Source organism: Salvelinus fontinalis, chromosome 4, assembly GCF_029448725.1.
Source record: "Salvelinus fontinalis isolate EN_2023a chromosome 4, ASM2944872v1, whole genome shotgun sequence".
NCBI classification, from domain to species: domain Eukaryota; kingdom Metazoa; phylum Chordata; class Actinopteri; order Salmoniformes; family Salmonidae; genus Salvelinus; species Salvelinus fontinalis.
The window spans coordinates 56436398-56455736 of NC_074668.1; the positions used below are offsets into that span (position 1 = coordinate 56436398).

The 19339-nt window shown below is 46.7% G+C and overlaps 1 protein-coding gene across 1 annotated transcript in view; it reads right to left on the reverse strand.

The window, feature by feature from the left end:
• The window catches only part of LOC129854024 (SH3 and multiple ankyrin repeat domains protein 2-like), a 271897-nt gene that overhangs the window by 108935 nt on the left and 143623 nt on the right, over positions 1 to 19339 (reverse strand). The window contains exons 11-13 of the mRNA XM_055920631.1: positions 16622 to 17054; positions 13103 to 13242; positions 8044 to 8157 (exon numbers count right to left, since the gene is read on the reverse strand). Coding sequence (XP_055776606.1) covers positions 8044 to 8157; positions 13103 to 13242; positions 16622 to 17054 — 687 coding nt within the window. The remainder of the gene's footprint in view (positions 1 to 8043; positions 8158 to 13102; positions 13243 to 16621; positions 17055 to 19339) is intronic.

Below are 19339 nucleotides of genomic sequence, written 5' to 3' on the forward strand. Positions count from 1 at the left end.
AGCTCTTGACCCGCTCCACTGTTTTGGTGTATGTGGACCACGATAGATCCTTCGTGATGTGAACACCAAGGAACTTGAAGCTCTTGACCCGCTCCACTACAGCCCCGTCGATGTGAATGGGGGGGGGGGGGGGGGGGGGGGGGGGGGGGGTTAGTGCTCGACCCTCCGTTTCCTGTAGTCCACGCTCGGCTCCTTTGCCTTGCTGACGTTGAGGGAGAGGTTGTTGTCCTGGCACCACACAGCCAGGTCTCTGACCTCCTCACTATAGGCTGCCTCATCGTCGTCGGTGATCAGGCTTGCCACCGTCGTGTCATCAGCAAACTTAATGATGACGTTGGAGTCGTGCACCGCCACGCAGTCGTGGGTGAACAGGCAATACAGGAGGGAACTAAGCACACACCCCTGAGGGGCCCCAGTGTTGAGGGTCAGCTTGGCGGATGTGTTGTTGCCTACCCTCACCACCTGGGGGTGGCCCGTCAGGAAGTCCAGGCTCCAGTTGCAGAGGGAGCTGTTCAGTTCCAGGGTCCTTAGCTTAGTGATGAGCTTGGAGGGCACTATGGTGTTGAAAGGTGAGCAATAGTCAATGAACAACATTCTCACATAGGTATTCCTCTTGTCCAGGTGAGAGAGGACAGTGTGGACTGCAATAGAAATTCTGTGGATTTGTTGGGGTGGTATGCGAATTGGAGTGGGTCTGGGATGATGGTGTTGATGTTAGCCATGACCAGCATTTCAAAGCATTTCATGGCTACAAATGTGAGTGCTACGGGCCATAGTAATTTAGAAAGGTTATCTTGGGCACAGGGACTATGGTGGTCTGCTTACAACATGTAGGTTTTACAGACTGGGTCAGGGAGAGGTTGAAAATGTCAATGATGGTCTGAGTACGCGCATGGTCTTAGTACGCGTCCTGATAATCTTTATGGCCCTGCGGCCTTGTGAATGTTAACCTGTTTAAAGGTCTTACTTGCAGAGGCTAAGGAGAGCGTGGTCACACCATCCTCCGGCACAGTTGGTGTTGTCATGCATGGTTTAGTGTTGCTTGCGTCGAAGCTACACTGAACCATGTAGAGTACCTTGTCAGGGAATTGAAGCTGTGTATTGGGTTTTATTACCGGCACAAAGCTTGTTTTTCCTTTGCTGCCAGAAAAGAGTTGATTTGTTGTACTTTTCTCTCTGTGTTGGACTATGGTGATACTAATTATGTGTAAGCCTCAAGCGCTACACTGAAGGCTCTTCACTCTGTATCATGCAGCCAGTCGTTCTGTCACCAATCAGACGTCTAATTCACCATTGTGATCTCTACAATACTGTTGGGTGGACATCACTAGCAACACACAGGCTCAAACAATGGTACATTCTTATTTATGAGACCATTTTAGGAAAACTGCACCAAAAAAATCCTCAACGTCAACAGTAAAGAGGCGACTCCAGGATGCTGGCCTTCTAGGCAGAGTTGCAAAGAAAAAGCCATATCTCAGACAGGCTAATAAAAAGAAAAGATTAAGATTGGCAAAAGAACACAGACACTGGAACTCTGCCTAGAAGGCCAGCATCCCGGAGTCACCTCTCCACTATTGACGTTGAGACTGGTGTTTTGCGCGTACTATTTAATGAAGCTGCCAGTTGTGGACTTGTGAGGCATCTGTTTCTCAAACTAGAAAATCTAATATGCTTGTCCTCTTGCTCAGTTGTGCAACAGGGCCTCCCACTCCTCTTTCTATTCTGGTTAGAGCCAGTTTGCGCTGTTCTGTGAAAGGACCAGTACACAGCGTTGTACGAGATCTTCAGTTTCTTGGCAATTTCTCGCATGGAATAGCATTCATTTCTCCGAACAAGAATAGACTGACGAGTTTCAGAAGAAAGTCCTTTGTTTCTGGCCAGTTTTATTGCTTCTTTAATCAGAACAACAGTTTTCAGCTGTGCTAACATAATTGCAAAAGGGTTTTCTAATGATCAATTAGCCTTTTAAAATGATAAACTTGGATTAGGTAACACAATGTGCCATTGGAACACAGGAGGGATGGTTGATGATAATGGGCCTCTGTATGCCACTGTAGATTTTCCATTTAAAAAATCTGCCGTTTCCAGCTACAATAGTAATTTACAACATTAACAATGTCTACTCGGTATATCTGATCAATTGGATGTTATTTTAAATGGACAAAAAAATGTGAACGGTAGTGTAGGTCTCCATAGCCTTGGTCACCGGACCCGACAGAGAGGACAGTCACCTGACAGAGAGTACAGCAGAGTGGTGCCTAGGAGATGCTCAATCCCGCAGTCATAGTGTCTGTGCGGCGGAAACGAAGTGGCCCGGGCCTTGCTGAACACCTCCAGGAGGTCCTGGTACCCCGCGGGAGTGGCGGAGAGGTCCGGGGCAACTTCCGAGCCCCCAGGAAGACATCCTGGGGCAGGCTGCACTAACTTCAGGCAATGAGCGTGGCAGATGGGGCTCCAGCCCAGGATGGCACCAGCAGACCAGTCAATAAGGGGATTGTGTCGATGGAGCCAAGAGAATCCCAATACCACGGGAACCTGAGGAGACTTAAGGAGCAGGAATTGGATCATCTCGCTGAAGTTCCCTGACACACGTAGGTTGATGGGGGTGGTATGGTGGGTGACCCAGACTATAGAGCGCCCGTCCAGCGCTCCAACGTCAATGGGAATGGAGAGGGGCTGAGTGGGGATGCCCAGCTCGGACGCCAGGGGAGCGTCCATGAAGCTCTCATCGGCCCCAGAGTCGATGAGGGGTACTGGGTACTACTGGGTAGTTACTGATTTTCCAATATAAAAAGTGTTGCCTTTAAAAATAAAGAAGAGTACTAAGTAAGTACATGCAAGTAAGGTAAACAATCAGACCCAATCGTCACACTTACAAGTCCTGCTATCCCATGAACACATGAAAGGTCCGCACTTGCAAGGGTTTGTGCTAGCTAGCTACTACCATACTGTGTTCCCCTTTTCTGACAGGTATTCTTGGGGGCAACCCTAAGGTACATCTGATCTGGCAATGTGTGAGACAAGCTCTCTCTGCTCCAAGGCTGGTTCAAAAGGGGTGTCAGCGGGATGGGGTGAGAACAGCCAGACAGGAAATAAGGGTATGCTGTGCCCCATCTGCCCCCTTACTGCCCATATATATATACAGCACCAGTCAAAAGTTTGGACACACCTACTCATTCAAGTTTTTTTTTTACTATTTCTTCTACATTGTAAAATAATAGTTAATACATCAAAACTATGATATAACACATATGGAATCATGTAGAAACCAAAAAAGTGTTAAACAAATCAAAATAGATTTTAGATTCTTCAAAGTAGCCACCCTTTGCCCTGATGACAGCTTTGCACACTCTTGGCAGTCTGGTGAGGGAGCACACGTGACAGTACCCTCTCCTCGAAGCGGGGCTCCAGCCTCAGGACTCCGACCAAAATGGCGATCCCGGGGGATCAGGAGTGGACCGGTCACCTCTGCTGAGGCACGGAAACATGTTGATACGTCATGGGAGCATAGCAACCCAGAGCGCCGGAGAGAGAGCATATGTGACAGCTCCAGCCGCAGGACGCCAACCAAAGGGACGATCCTGGGGATCAGGAGTGGACCGGTCGTCTCCGCTGAGGCGCAGAAACCTGACAAACCGGCTGAGGCGTGAGAGCCTGATGAGCCGGCTGAGACCTCCCCGGTTGCGTCGGCCGAGGCATGGGAGCCTATCGAACCCGCTGAGGCATGGGAGCCTATCGAACCCGCTGAGGCATGGGAGCCTATCGAACCCGCTGAGGCATGGGAGCCTATCGAACCCGCTGAGGCATGGGAGCCTATCGAACCCGCTGAGGCATGGGAGCCTGTCGAACCCGCTGAGGCATGGGAGCCTGTCGAACCCGCTGAGGCATGGGAGCCTGTCGAACCCGCTGAGGCATGGGAGCCTGTCGAACCCGCTGAGGCATGGGAGCCTGTCGAACCCGCTGAGGCATGGGAGCCTGTCGAACCCGCTGAGGCATGGGAGCCTGTCGAACCCGCTGAGGCATGGGAGCCTGTCGAACCCGCTGAGGCATGGGAGCCTATCGAACCCGCTGAGGCATGGGAGCCTATCGAACCCGCTGAGGCATGGGAGCCTATCGAACCCGCTGAGGCATGGGAGCCTGTCGAACCCGCTGAGGCATGGGAGCCTGTCGAACCCGCTGAGGCATGGGAGCCTATCGAACCCGCTGAGGCATGGGAGCCTATCGAACCCGCTGAGGCATGGGAGCCTATCGAACCCGCTGAGGCATGGGAGCCTATCGAACCCGCTGAGGCATGGGAGCCTATCGAACCCGCTGAGGCATGGGATCCTATCGAACCCGCTGAGGCATGGGAGCCTATCGAACCCGCTGAGGCATGGGAGCCTATCGAACCCGCTGAGGCATGGGAGCCTATCGAACCCGCTGAGGCATGGGAGCCTATCGAACCCGCTGAGGCATGGGAGCCTATCGAACCCGCTGAGGCATGGGATCCTATCGAACCCGCTGAGGCATGGAAGACTGTTGAGCCAGCTGGAGCATGGGAGCCCGTCAAACCCGCTGAAGCATGGGAACATGTAAAGCGAGCTGAGGCAGGGGAACCCGTCAAACCCGCTGAGGCATGAGAGTCCGACGAAACAGGCTGAGGCCTCCCTGGTAGCTGCTGTACCGACACCCTCCAACACAAAAAAAAACACTCCCTGATGCTTCCCTTTGGTGAGGCGTTATTCTGTAACGTGTGCGCTGGGAGTCGGCAAGCAAGTTCAGGGAGTGAATAATTTAATAAATTAACGAAACATAATACAAAACACGAACAGCGCACAGACATGAAACAGAAACAATAACACCTGGGGAAGGAACCAAAGGGAGTGACATAAATAGTGCAGATAATCAAGGAGGTGATGGAGTCCAGGTGAGTGTAATTAGGCGCTGATGCGTGTGACGATGGTGACAGGTGTGCTCAATAATCAGCAGTGTGGTGACCTCGAGGCCGGAGAGGGAGCACACGTGACTATATATATATATATATATATATATATATATATATATATATATATATATACAGACAGACAGAGAGAGAGAAGTAGCTAGGAAGGTTAAGAGATAATGCATATTGTATTATGCAATTATGCCAACAAAGCACAATTTAATATAATTTAATTGAGAGCGAGACAGAGTAAATAAAAGAAAGAGAGCTTGAGAAAGAAAGAGAGAAGGGGATGGAGCATGATGTGTTCATTGCCCTGCAGCCCAGAGGACATTAGAACACAGCTGATTTAGCAGTGCAGTGTAGTGCTTAGCCTAGCGTAGCAGAGAGAAGAGAGAACAGAGAGACAGGGCCCATTCACGTGGAGCACATGTACATGTAGATGTAGAAAGAGAGGGAGAGAGAGAGAGACAGAGAGAGGCTAACACACTATCATTGCCTTCCTTGACATCACTTCACCTTTAGCTAGAACATTTAGCCTACACTGAGTCTGAAAATTGTAATTGTAATGTTAGTGATCCTTTGCTATGGCTAACAGAAGTAAGATTGCAAGTTAGCTCTTGCTAAGACCATTCACGTGCTATGGGTAGCACAAAGCAGAGCACTGATTTCTGTTATGTTTACAGAACTATGCTTAGCAACACAATAACTGAGCTAGCACAGATAGAGTGATTGCTAATGCTGTTTTTTTCACGTATTTTTAATTTAACCAAATTCTTATTTACAATGACAGCCTAACCCGGCCAAACCCTAACAAGGCTGGGCCAATTGTGCACCGCCCTATGGAACTACCAATCACATCCGGTTGTGATACAGCCTGGAATCGATCCAGGGTCTGTAGTGACGCCTCTAACACTGAGGTGTTAGACCGCTGCGCCACTCTGGAGCCTAACTTGCTTATTGACCAATAGCATGGGAATAGGAAGGAACCCAAGCTAAGCCTCCAGAAATTATTATTATTATTATTATTATTTTATTTTTTCTAGAAATTATTGAGGTTATCAGCAATAGAATGACAACCATGACATACACGAGTGATGTCACACTTGTGCCAGCGTGCCAGTGTATAATCCCCAGAAGACCCCTTGCTTTAAAGGTCATGAGGCAGATCATACAGTACAAAGCTGGCAAATAGGGCCTTTGATGACACAGCAGTGAACATACAGTAACATACTAGCTCAAAGCATAGTAGCGGTGCATAGATACAATCACTGGGGAAGCCAAGCCAGGGAAAGAAAGCCATATTACAACCTATGTGTTGTGATAATTGCATTGTTTGCTCTGTAACCTGTTAGTTAATACCAGTGGAGGCTGCTGAGGGGAGGATGGCTCATAATAATGGCTGGAATGGAGCCAATGGAATTATTTTAAACACATCAAACACGTGGTTTCCATGTGGTTGATGCCATTCCATTGACTCCATTCCATCCATTATATGAGCCGTCCGCCCCTCAGCACACACCACTGGTTTATATGCCTTGCTACCGTGGTATGTAGGCCTAAGGCCTAAGGCCTAGACAATAAGAAGACAATGGCAGAATAAATTCAACCACACCTTTGTTTCATCACAAAACCAGAGAGCAACCTGGTCCACAAAGCATATTGCATGTAGCAAACAGTTACATGATCTATAGCATGGTCCAGAAAGTTAATGTTTACAACATTTTCGGACTAATAAACAAGCATTGATTTAGAAGTTACCGCAAGTCGAAAAGAAAACAGGAGCTGCCTCGACTATTCCAACACCATTTCAAATTCATCCTCAAATCACCTATGCTTGGTCTAATACAGTGACAACTACAAGATACCAAAAACGATTTAGTCTAATCAACGTAAGCTAAATATGATGTTACTGATTTGTGTGTGTGTGTGTTTCCATGCGTGCCAGTAGAAAAAACATGTTGACTCACCCTACTTCTAGAGAAACACCAATGGCATCCTCCTCTCTTTCATGTTGCCGAAACTGTCTGTCTGTCATACAGTACACACTTTAAGTTTTTGTTGTCCTAGGCTACCTGGCTAAAATGCTTGCTTGCTATCCTAACTTCCTTCATGGGCAACGATGCGCAAGCCCAGCAGGTGAAAATTAGCCTATTACATCTAGCTAGCTACATTGAACTTACCTCCTCTCAGGCCCAGGGGCACAATGTCTGCATTTATGGTTGGATCAGAATCGCCATTATAATCATTGGCCAGTATCTAGAATTAAGTAAAAGTAAAGTCCAACTCCCTATCTCCCTCCAGAGTTAATTTAAGAAAGGGACGATTTTAGCTAGCTATCTAGCCACCAGAGAACAAAAACACAACGAAATGCTACAATTCAAGTTTTTTTTTGTAAATGAAGTGTTGCTTTTAATGTGATGTCGTTGGTGTGAAGCCAAATCCAAACTGACTTCCCTTGACACTTTGTTTTGGTGCACTAGGACCATTCACAATTAAGCACACTCAGTTTAGCTCAACGCTGATTAATATTGTTTTATTAAAAAAAATATAAAGAGAGGCCAAATGTTCGCTGGCTTCCCTAGCCTGGAAAGACCCCTTAGCCAAGGCCTGGGCAACTTCAGTCCTCGGGGGCCTGATTGGTGTCACACTTTTTCCCCAGCCCGAGCTAACACACCTGACTCCAATAATCAGCAGTCATGATCTTCAGTTAAAAATGCAATTAGTTTAAATCAGCTGTGTTTGCTAAGGATGGGGTAAATGTGTGACACCAATCAGGCCCCCCGAGGAGTGGAATTGCCTAGGTCTGCCCGAGACCCTACACACCTTTGGTAGGCAGTCAAATGCTAATGGCTCCACCTAGTGTGTTAATTGGGCTTAGGGGACTTTCCTCCATATTCCTCCACATTACACCAATCCAAATATTTTGGATCTGTACACACTGAACAGTGTCTGTGCTGAGCCCATCTACTGGGTGGAAAAGTGGGTCTCAGTGCCCTAGGATGCCACCAGGGGGATCCATGGAGCAGAAATCGTCCCTCCTCCTCCACAGAGCTCCCCAACCACTATTTCAACTCTCCTATTCCCAAATATCTGGGTCAGCATGCTTAATGACTTACGCGTTCTCTCCTCGCTGGGCTTGGCAGGAATCTCCTCCACGCACTCCGCAGGAAACCAGCCCACCTGGCCCCGGGCACTGCCTTCCCAGAATCCCCCCTCTCCGATACTCAGAACTGGAGAGAGGGGAGGGGGAGTGTGGTGAGAGGGGAGGGGGAGAGAGAGAGAGAGAGTGGTGAGAGAGAGAGAGGGGGGAGTGTGGTGAGAGAGAGAGAGAGGGGGAGTGTGGTGAGAGAGAGAGCGAGAGCGAGAGAGAGAGTCATTATACGCAGCACATGTACTGTAGTAAATGTCACTCGCGGAATGCATGGTACCTGTGTTTATAGAGCTCGCCAGCTTGTAGTCCTATATTTTTTAAATAAATTACCTCTGGTTTGTTCAGCCATTCCTATGAATAGGGAAAGAATGGGGTTTTGGGATAAACAACAAAAATAAGATCTGAGGTTAACAAAGGCTTATGAGATCTTATACGTTTTGTTGTATGAGATAATATCAGCCAGTTAACATTATCTTTAAGAATTATGAAGCCTTCATGTGGTTTATGTGCTTGTTTTGAATAAACCAAATCAAATTGTATTGGCCACATGCGTCGAATACAACAGGTGCAGACCTTACAGTGAAATGCTTACTTACGAGCCCTTAACCTCACTAGGGTAGGGGGCACTATTTTTACCTTACAGTGAAATGCTTACTTACGAGCCCTTAACTTCACTAGGTTAGGGGGCACTATTTTCACCTCCGGATAAAAAGCGATTTGGATAGAAAACACTCGAAAGTTTCCAAAACTGTTAAAATAATGTCTGAGTATAACAGAACTGAGTACCTGAGTTAAATCCATCCAGGAAGTGGGATATTTTTGATGTGTGTGCTTTTCTCTTGCCTGCTTATACAGTATGTCAATGGTTAGGACCTAGATTGCAGTTCCTATGGCTTCCACTAGATGTCAGCATTCTTTAGAAATTGTTTCAGGCTTGTATTCTGAAAAATGAGGGAGTGAGACCACTCTGAGTCAGTGGATGTCCCCAGAGCTGTTTGCTGCGCACGACCGAGAGCGCGCCTTTCTTGTTTTTCTTTTATATTGACGAAGCTATTGTCCGGTTGAAATATTATCGATTATTATGACTAAAAACAACCTGAGGATTGATTATAAACATCGTTTGACATGTTTCTACAAACTTTACTGATAGTATTTGGATTTTTCGTCTGCCTGTTGTGACTGCCTTTGAGCCATTGGATTACTGAACAAAACGCTCCAACAAAACTGAGGTTTTTGGATATAAAGAGGGACTTTATCGAACAAAATGAACATTTATTGTGTAACTGGGAGTCTTGTGAGTGCAACCATACGAAGATCATCAAAGGTAAGTGATTAATTTTATTGCAATTTCTGACTTTTGAAATTAATCTACTTGGCTGGTAACTATATGTAATGTTTTGTGTGCTGGGCGCTGTACTCAGATAATCGCATGGTATGCTTTCGCCGTAAAGTCTTTTTGAAATCTGATACTGCAGTTGGATTAACAAGAAGTTAAATTTTAAGCCGATATAAAACACTTGTATGTTTTATTAATTGTTATTATGAGTATTTCTGTTTTGAATTTGGTGCTCTGCAATTTCACCGGATGTTGTCCAGGGGGGAGGGAGGGGGGGGGGGGGGGTACTTGTACAGAGTCAATGTGTGGGGGCACCGGATAGCTGAGGTAATATGTGCATATGTCAAATCAAATCAAAGTTTATTTGTCACGTGCGCCAAAGTCTAGGTCCAACAGTGAAATGCTTACTTACAGGCTCTAACCAATAGTACAAAAAAGTTATTAGGTGAACAATAGGTAAGTAAAGAAATAAAAACAACAGTAAAAAGACAGTGAAAAACAGTAGCGAGGCTATATACAGTAGTGAGGCTATAAAAGTAGCGAGGCTACATACAGACACCGGTTAGTCAGGCTGATTGAGGTAGTATGTACATGTAGATATGGTTAACGTGACTATGCATAAATTGTCACGCCCTGACCTTAGAGAGCTTTTTTCTTTCTCTATTTGGATAGGTCAGGGTGTAATTTGGGTGGGCATTCTAGTTTTTCTATTTCTTTGTTGGACGGGTATGGTTCCCAATCAGAGGCAGCTGTCTATTGTTGTCTCTGATTGGGGATCATACTTAGGCAGCCTTTTGTCCATCTTTAGTTTGTGGGATCTTGTTTGTGTGTAGTTGCTTTCTGCACTGCATGTAGCTTCACGCTCGGTTGTAGTTTATTATTTTTTTCCATGTTCATCAAATAAAATGATGTACGCTTACCACGCTGCACCTTGGTCTAATACTTCCGTCAATGAACGCCACATATATGATGAATGAGAGTAGCAGTAGCGTAAAGAGGGGTTGGCGGGTGGTGGGTGGCGGGACACAATGCAGGTAGCCCGGTTAGCCAATGTGCGGGAGCACTGGTTGGTCGGGCCAATTGAGGTAGTATGTACATATGTACATGAATGTATAGTTAAAGTGACTGTGCATATATGATAAACAGAGAGTAGCAGCAGCATAAAAGAGGGGTCAGGGGGGGCACACAATGCAAATAGTCCGGGTAGCCATTTGATTACCCGTTCAGAAGTCTTATGGGTTGAGGGTAAAAACTGTTGAGAAGCCTTTTGTCCTAGACTTGGCACTCTGGTACCGCTTGCCATGCTGTAGTAGAGAGAACAGTCTATGACTGGGGTGGTTGGGGTCTTAAACAATTTCTAGGGCCTTCCTCTGACATTGCCTGATATAGAGGTCCTGGATGGCAGGCAGCTTAGCCCCAGTGATGTACTGGGCCGTACGCATTACCCTCTGTAGTGCCTTGCGCTCGGAGGCTGAGCAATTGCGGTACCAGGTAGTGATGCAACCAGTCAGGATGCTCTTGATGTTGCAGCTGTAGAACCTTTTGAAGATCTCAGGACCCATGAAAAATCTTTTTAGTTTCCTGAGGGGGAATAGGCTTTGTCGTGCCCTCTTCACGACTGTCTTGGAGTGGTTGGACCATTCTAGTTTGTTGGTGATGTGGACACCAAGGAACTTGAAGCTCTCATGTATATAGAGGTATTAAAGTGACTATTTATAGATGATAACAACAGAGAGTAGCAGCGGTGTAAAAGAGGAGGAGGGGAGGGGGGGGGGGGGCAATGCTGTTCAGGAGTCCTATGGCTTGGGGGTAGAAGCTGTTTAGAAGCCTATTGGACCTAGACTTGGTGCTCTGGTACCGCTTGCCATGTGGTAGCAGAGAGAACAGTCTATGACTAGGGAGGCTGGAGAACATTTTTAGGGCCTTCTTCTGACACCGCGAGTGATGTACTGGGCCGTTCGCACTACCCTCTGTAGTGCCTTGCAGTCGGAGGCTGAGCAGTTGCCATACCAGTCAGTGATGCAACCAGTCAGGATGCTCTCGAGGGTGCAGCTGTAGAACCTTTTGAGGATCTGAGGACCCATGCCAAATCTGAGGACCCATGCCAAGTCTCCTGATGGGGAATAGGTTTTGTCGTGCCCTCATCACAACTGTCTTGGGGTGCTAATACCATGTTCATTTGTTGGTGATGTGGACACCAAGGAACTTGAAGCTCTCAACCTGCTCCACTGCAGCCCCATCGATGAGATTAAACTACCAACGGAACATTCAAAACTGTTATATCTCATGCTTCACAGAGTTGTGGCTGAACGACGACACTATCAACATATAGTTTGCGGGTTATACGCTGTACCGGAAGGGTAGAACAGCGGCATTTGGTAAGACAAGGGGCGGCGGACTATGTATTTTTGTAAATAACAGCTGGTGCACGATATCTAAGGAAGTCTCGAGCAATGTTCGCCTGAGTTAGAGTATCTCATGATAAGCTGTAGACCCCACTATCTACCTAGAGAGTTTTCTGTTTACATACCACCACAATTAGAGGCTGGCACTAAGACAGCATTGAATGAGCTGTTTCGCCATAAGCAAACAAGAAAACGCTCACCCAGAGGCGGCGCTCCTAGTAGCCGGGGACTTTAATGCCGGGAAACTTAAATCCATTTTCCCAAATTTGTATCAGCATGTTAAATGTGCAACCAGAGGGGTAAAACCACCTTTACTCCACACACGAAGACGCCTACACAGCTCTCCCTCGCCCTCCATTTGGCAAATCTGACCATAATTTGATCCTCCTGATTCCTGCTTACAAGCAAAAATTAAAGCAGGAAGCACCAGTGACTAGATCAATAAAAAAGTGGTCAGATGAAGAAGATGCTAAGCTACAGGACTGTTTTGCTAGCACAGACTGGAATATGTTCCGGGATTCCTCAGATGGCATTGAGGAGTACACCATTTTATTCTCCAAAGATTGCACGTTTGCTAGCAGAATGAAAGGAAGTGGGGGTTTATTCGATTGCCTACGAATTCTCAGAAGGCAGCCCGCCGTCTGTCCCCTTTTTCTATGCCTCCTCTTCACACAAATCACGGGGATCTGGGCCTGTTCCCGAGAAAACAGTATATCTTTCGCGTCGGGCTCGTCAGCCTCGTTAAAGGGAAAAAAGGATTCTGCCAGTGCATGGTGAGTAATCGCAGTCCTGATGTTCAGAAGTTATTTTCGGCCATAAGAGACTGTAGCGGCAACATTATGTACAAAATGTACAAAAAATAAGTTGGGGACACGTAAAACGTCAGCCTTCTTCTCCGGCGCCATTGTTACGCCATTGTTACAATACATAAATGCTTCAGCTGATGAAGATGATCTCATTGAACAAAACGTGTAAGATCTCTTAAGCCTGTGTTTACCACAGAACTTTTTTTCTACGAGTATCCAAAAAAAAAACTTCAAACCCCCCATATGCTTTGGCCAACAAGCCATGGTGGAGTTAGTCCTTACAAAAAGACGCCAATATTACTGCTCTCTATTAGTTTATTTCTCAGGGACCACATTCGCAACAAATGTTGAACCAGATTGAGCTTTATACACAGCTCATTTCCATCTGTGTCCCAAATGTATCCAGTGGTAGAGCAGTGTTAAGCATACTACAATTGTATCTGTTCGTTCTCTCCTAAACACTTCCTAGTGTCTCACCTTTAACCCTGTCGTTCTTGTAGAGGGTGATCTCTCCCTCGGCCTGTGGATGGTAGGAATGGACCACCACAAAGTGCCTACCTGGCACGGCACTGTACAGCTTCCTCCGCTGCACCACCACCTCCACATTACCACTGGGGCTGAGGGTGGGGACAGAGAGGTGGGAAGGAGGGAAGAGAGGAGAGGAGATGGAAGAGGGGTGAGAGAGAAGAGGAGATAGGAGGTATATTTTATTTTGTATTTATTTAATTTAACATTTATTTAACTAGGTAGATAGAGGAGTAGTGCATATGACTACATGCCACATTTGACAGAGTACCACAGTATACACAGTATATATTGCAAACTCTTAAGTTACACCGCTGTCCTTAACAGAAACGGAAGTGTCTGATTTATGGAGCTTGTAAATGGGGCAGGATGGAAGCTGAAGTATCACGGATCCCTGCAGTGTCCTCTGGGTAGGGAAGAGAGGACACTGGGTTCACCCACCACATAAGCAGAAAGACATCCCAACACAGGGAAAAGAGAGAGAGTCTGTCCTTACCTTTCTGAGACGCAATTGATACATTTCCTACAGAAAGTCTCAGATCTTTATTTTTTTGCGAGTGTACCCGCCAAAACCTTGCCAGCATAACCAAAGGAGAAGAACAAGCACACATGTACATTTGCTTGAGTCCAACTACAGATGAAAACACAAGTTTACTACACAACTGAGATGGACCTAATGTTGCGTATCCATTGGTGTCTGGGTTGATCTGTTAGAGTATTGTATTGGAGCGCCACTTGGTGGTAAGCCCCAGCAACAGCAGCATTGTAAGTATTCAAACACAGTCATACAGAGATTAAGAGACAGTGAGAGGGTGGGATAGAATGAGAGTGATTGTCAGAGAGAGAGAGAGAAAGAGAGAGAGGGAGAGAAAGAGGGAGGAGTGAGAGAGAGACAAGGTAAGTGAGTCACCTTATCCTGGACACCACTCCTCTCCTCAACCCTGAGCCTATGGAGATCTAGCCCCATTCCAGATCCACACACACGCGCACGCACGCGCACACACGCGCGCACACGTGCACGCGCACGCGCACGCGCACGCACACGCACACACACACACACACACACACACACACACACACACACACACACACACACACACACACACACACACTTAGGGGAAAGCCAGGGGTCATGACTTTCCAAATCATAAATAGAAATAAAGAATGTACCATCAAATGCAAAGACTTCCAAATGGCGTCAGTTCTAAACGCTACATTTGGGGAAATATGGGCCAAGAAGGGTCCATCGTATTGCTTTCACCAACTCCATTGATCCCTCTAGATCAGTGACAACAATGGGAAAGGACAGGGGAAAGAGGAGAATAAACAAAGGAGTCTCCAGATGATTGGGCACATAATCAGTGTTGACTAAAACCTTCTGTGTAAGTTCACTCTGTTAATCAATGACGCCCTCAGAGATAGAAAGTGAAAGAGAGAGAGAGAGACTTGTCTTGACACATCCTCTCTCAGACGGTGCTCAGCCTGCTTTTCAGTATAAAGGGATCATCCACACAAAATAAAACCTAACCTGATTAAATCATCGTTGGTTATGTTCAACAGAGTTGGCTGCTCCTTTTTTCTCCCAATTGATTGCAGAAACGAATCTGGGTCATTTCGGTGGCTGAAGACTACCTTAGCCTTACAAGCTATAGCCCGAGGCATTAGCTTTGGCAGCTAATATGCATCTTCAGGTTTCAGTTCAGGTTACAACACACACCATACTAAGCAAGACTTCCAGAGTCAAATACTGATCTTATTTTATCTTTTAGTCCACATCGTGTTTCTGTATTGGAAAGTCTTGGGTAAGAATATTCTCTCAGGAGAGAGGGAATCTGATTTGATTTGTCTAGCCTCTCTGGAGAGTACGTGAATTACCCACAAACTCAGGCTATAGGAGGAGGATCCGTCGCCATAGTTTCTGATTCAGCTATGCGTTGTTTTCTTTCTAGCACAAAAAAGTCAGAGGAGAGAGGGAAAGGGGAAACGTAGAGGTGAGAAGATGGATGGAAAGATAGAGGAGGGTTAACAAAAGGGGAGAGTAGAGGGAGAAGCGAGGGAGGGAGGGAGTTGGTGAAAATAGGGGGAAAGGTAGGATGGAGGGGATGGGCAGAGGACAGAATGAAGGCGTCCGCATGCTTCCCTGCAGAAACAGTTTGGTAGAGTTTGTGCATATATCACCATGGCATTTTGTGATGTTTTTCTTCGTTTTGGACTTCGGTGAGGTTTTTTCCCCGGATGTTCGGGCACACAAACAGGTTTCTGGAGGCAAGCTGAAGTTTGGAGCCGAAGTCTACGTAATATATGCTCGTCGGTGATTGGTCAACAGTAGGGATTCTTCAATAAAGTCTTTGTTGTCATTCAACAAGAGACTACTCGTTTTCATGAATAAAAATCCTAGAAAAATCTTACACCAAACAGCTTAGTTAGATGTAAAGATCTCTTTGGCAGAAACTTTGAAATTAAAGATGAATGAGTTTAATGAGTTATTTTAGTTAAATTCTGACTATTTTGAGGAACTGTATACTTGGATTGTATACTTGCATACTGTATACTTGGCGTCTTAAAATTGACAAATTGTACTATTGTCGCTTTTTTCTTGTTTTTCAATCTAAGGTCTTTTACGGGAGTATTCGAGCACAGTCGATCGGTTCGGCTAGGCGTCAGCCGAACCGATGCATGCTGACGCCTTAAGGGGGAAATGGAGGTGGAGGACGGACTGAGAGCAAAGAGGAGAGTATGATGGAATGAGTGGTAAGGGGGCTGGAATAAGGAGGGAAAGGCTGATGGATGGCAGAATAAGGGATTGAAGGAGATGAAGAAGTGGAGAGGACCAGAGGCAAGATGGACATGGGATCGGGAAAGGATTTGGAGGGGAGGATGGAGATGAAGTGAAACTCCAATGTCCAACCCATCCTTGGTTGCAGTGTTAAACATCCAAAATAGGAAAATGACATGGCTGTCATAATGTAAGGGCAAAAGACACACTTATCCCCTCATTCCCTTTTTGACTTTCTCTTGTTTTCCTTCACTCAGTATGTCTTCTCTCCTCCCTATACCCCCCCCCCCCCCTCTCGCCCATTGTTTCTCTTTGTCAAGCGCTTAATTGTTCTCATTCTTTCACCCTTTCCTTCTCTCTCTCTCTCTCTCGCTCTCTTGTTCCCAGAAAGGAGTGTGATCGACAGAGTGTGTGGATGAAAGACAGTGCCATATGTCTGCATTAATCTGTCAAGGAGGACAGGGAGCATGGTGTCTTAATCAGTACTGTGCAGATCCAAGGTTACGTCACTAGCAATATAAAGCCTTCAGGGTCTAATCCACAGGGCGCACACACACGCGCGCACACACACACAAACATACAACCACACACATATGTACATACGCATGCATGTGTGTGTGGGTGGTGGGTGGGTAAAGAGTGTGTGCCTACGTACATGGCTGTGTGTCTCTGCTGCTTCTCCTCCTCCTACTGACCTGGGCTGTCTGTGCTGAGTCTGCTGCGTCTGTACATGTGTCTGCGGGTGTGGCCTGCAGGCCTCCTCTCCCAGCTGGTTGAGGGACGGGGACCGACTCCGCGGGACCACCCCCACGCTGGTACTGCGGGACCTCTGGCCCATGGTCCTCACAGTGCCATTTGGGTTCCCCTGCATCTGCTGGAGCAGCTGTGGAGAGAGGCTACGGTGAGAGGTGGCGGTGGGGGGTCCGACCCCTCCGTGTTGGGATCCGTGGTGCTGGGGGGGTCCCTGGGGCTGGGACCAGTCCTGGGGAGGCCCCTGGCTCACTGTGAGGCTGTTGTCACTGTTGGAGCGCAGCAGGACCCGGGGAGCCACCAGGCAGCTACTGCTGCTGCTGGTAGAGGGAGGGACCCGACGCCGCTTGGAGTATTCCGGGGCCTCGTGGAAAGGCACTGGGTATGAGAGACAGAAAGAAAGAGCAAGAGAGAGGGCCAGTCATTGATTATCTGATAAACCAGTTCTACCTGACCCTTACAAATAGGTGTCTGTGTCTTATGAGCCATTTCACTCTCTGTTCATGTTCATGTCTTAGAGAGATAGACTTTGTGGTGGAGAGACACGTGAGGAACAGAATAGCACCCCTCCCTTTCCTTTCCTTCACATCTACTGTTCTGGGACTAGCCTACCTGATAGGTAGAGAATGAAATGGAGAGCACTCCAAGAGATAACCTTCAATAATTAATTTATTGCCCTGCGATTGACTGAAATTCACAGAAGCACACATGCAAGCATGTTCGTACTTACGCACTTACTTGCTTACTAACACGCACGCGGACACATGAACACAGAATATCAATCACTTCCTGTAGGGCGATGTGTCTGATTGATTTTCTTGATGGGAATCAGTCAAGAACAATTTATTCCCCAAAGGCGTTCATCTATCCCTTATTGTTAAACAGTTGAAACACACACACTTGCATGCATGTACACACACACACACACACACACACACACACACACACACACACACACACACACACACACACACACACACACACCCCCTTGCCTGGGGGATGTCTGCTCTGCATTATTCGATGGCCCTGTCTGGCCCTCTCATAAAAATCCAAGTCATTACCATCCCAGTATGAGGATGATTATTGCACCAAGTACAGCTGAGGTCCTCGGCCCCACCAGCAATGGTGTGATTGAACCTTATTTCCCAGCGGAGTTTCAGCATTAGAGTATAATATCACACTGACAAGTGTGAAACTGCGGCACTTTCGTCTCCACTCGAAATGAAAGCAGTGGAGGAAGTAGCAGGAAGGAGCCTGCAGTCACACCAAAGACCCAACAACGCTGTCAATGTGAGAAGGTGATCAACAATAGAGCTAGCATTAGCATTTGTTGTTAAACTTAGACTTACAGTAGTAGACTGGATGCTAGGATTATGATCACAGTGGCTAAGTGTCTTATAGGGATATTATGCTAGTACTGTAGCTACAGTACAGCTAGCCACAGGTTAGCCTAGCCTATAGTGCTAAAAACTCTCACTTAGCCCTAGCCTCATCGAAGAGCGTTTCAATACATCATTTCACACACACTGCGGGGGTTGATACGCACACCTGAGAGAGTGTGTGTGTGTGTTTGAGAGAGAGAGAGAGAGAGAGAGAGAGAGAGAGAGAGAGAGAGAGAGAGAGAGAGAGAGAGAGAGAGAGAGAGAGAGAGAGAGAGAGAGAGAGAGAGAGAGAGAGAGAGAGAGAGAGAGAGAGAGAGAGAGAGAGAGAGAGAGAGAGTGTATGTGCCAGCCAGGCTTTTGGCTTTAGCAGAGACTGGAGCCATCTTAATACACCTTCCCCCTACCTAACAATAACCACTATAAAAATCACAACCACAGCCTGATCAATTCTAGCTCATCTTCAACCAGGCCCACACTGCTTTACAAACCACCTGACCACAACCACAACCTGTTTAATCACAAACACATACCCTGACCACAACCACATCCTGTTTATTCACAAACACATACCCTGACCACAACCACACTTGAAGTAACACTTCACCATAAGAGTGTATACCCTGACCACAACCACACTTCCTGACCACAACCTGGACCACACTGCTATCTAACCACACCCCCAACGAGAACGAACCACATTCCAAACACGTACAGTAAACCATACTAGTGCACATCTGTTTTGTGTGGCACAAAAAGAGTATCCATTTGTGTTGGAGGATGCTGAACATGCTTGGTGTCACTGACGTGATTACGTTACACACAAAGGCTATGAATACACCTAAATTAAAAAAAAATAATAACATTTAACTAGGCAAGTCAGATAAGAACAAATTATTATTTACAATGACAGCCTACCGGGGAACAGTGGGTTAACTGTCTTGTTCAGGGGCAGAACAACATATTTTTACCTTGTCAGCTCGGGGATTCGTTCCAGCAACCTTTCAGTTACTGTCCCAATGCTCTAACCACTAGGCTACCTGCCACCCCAATCAAGAAAAATAATACAACATCACATTTTGTTGTGGCTATGCTAGGTAAAGTGCCGCCTTATCTCAGTTCACTGGTCACGATGGCTACACCCACCCGTAGCACGCGCTCCAGCAGGTGTATCTCACTGATCATCCCTAAAGCCAAAACCTCATTTGGACGCCTTTCCTTCCAGTTCTCTGCTGCCTGCGACTGGAACGAATTGCAAAAATCTCTGAAGTTGGAGACTTTTAT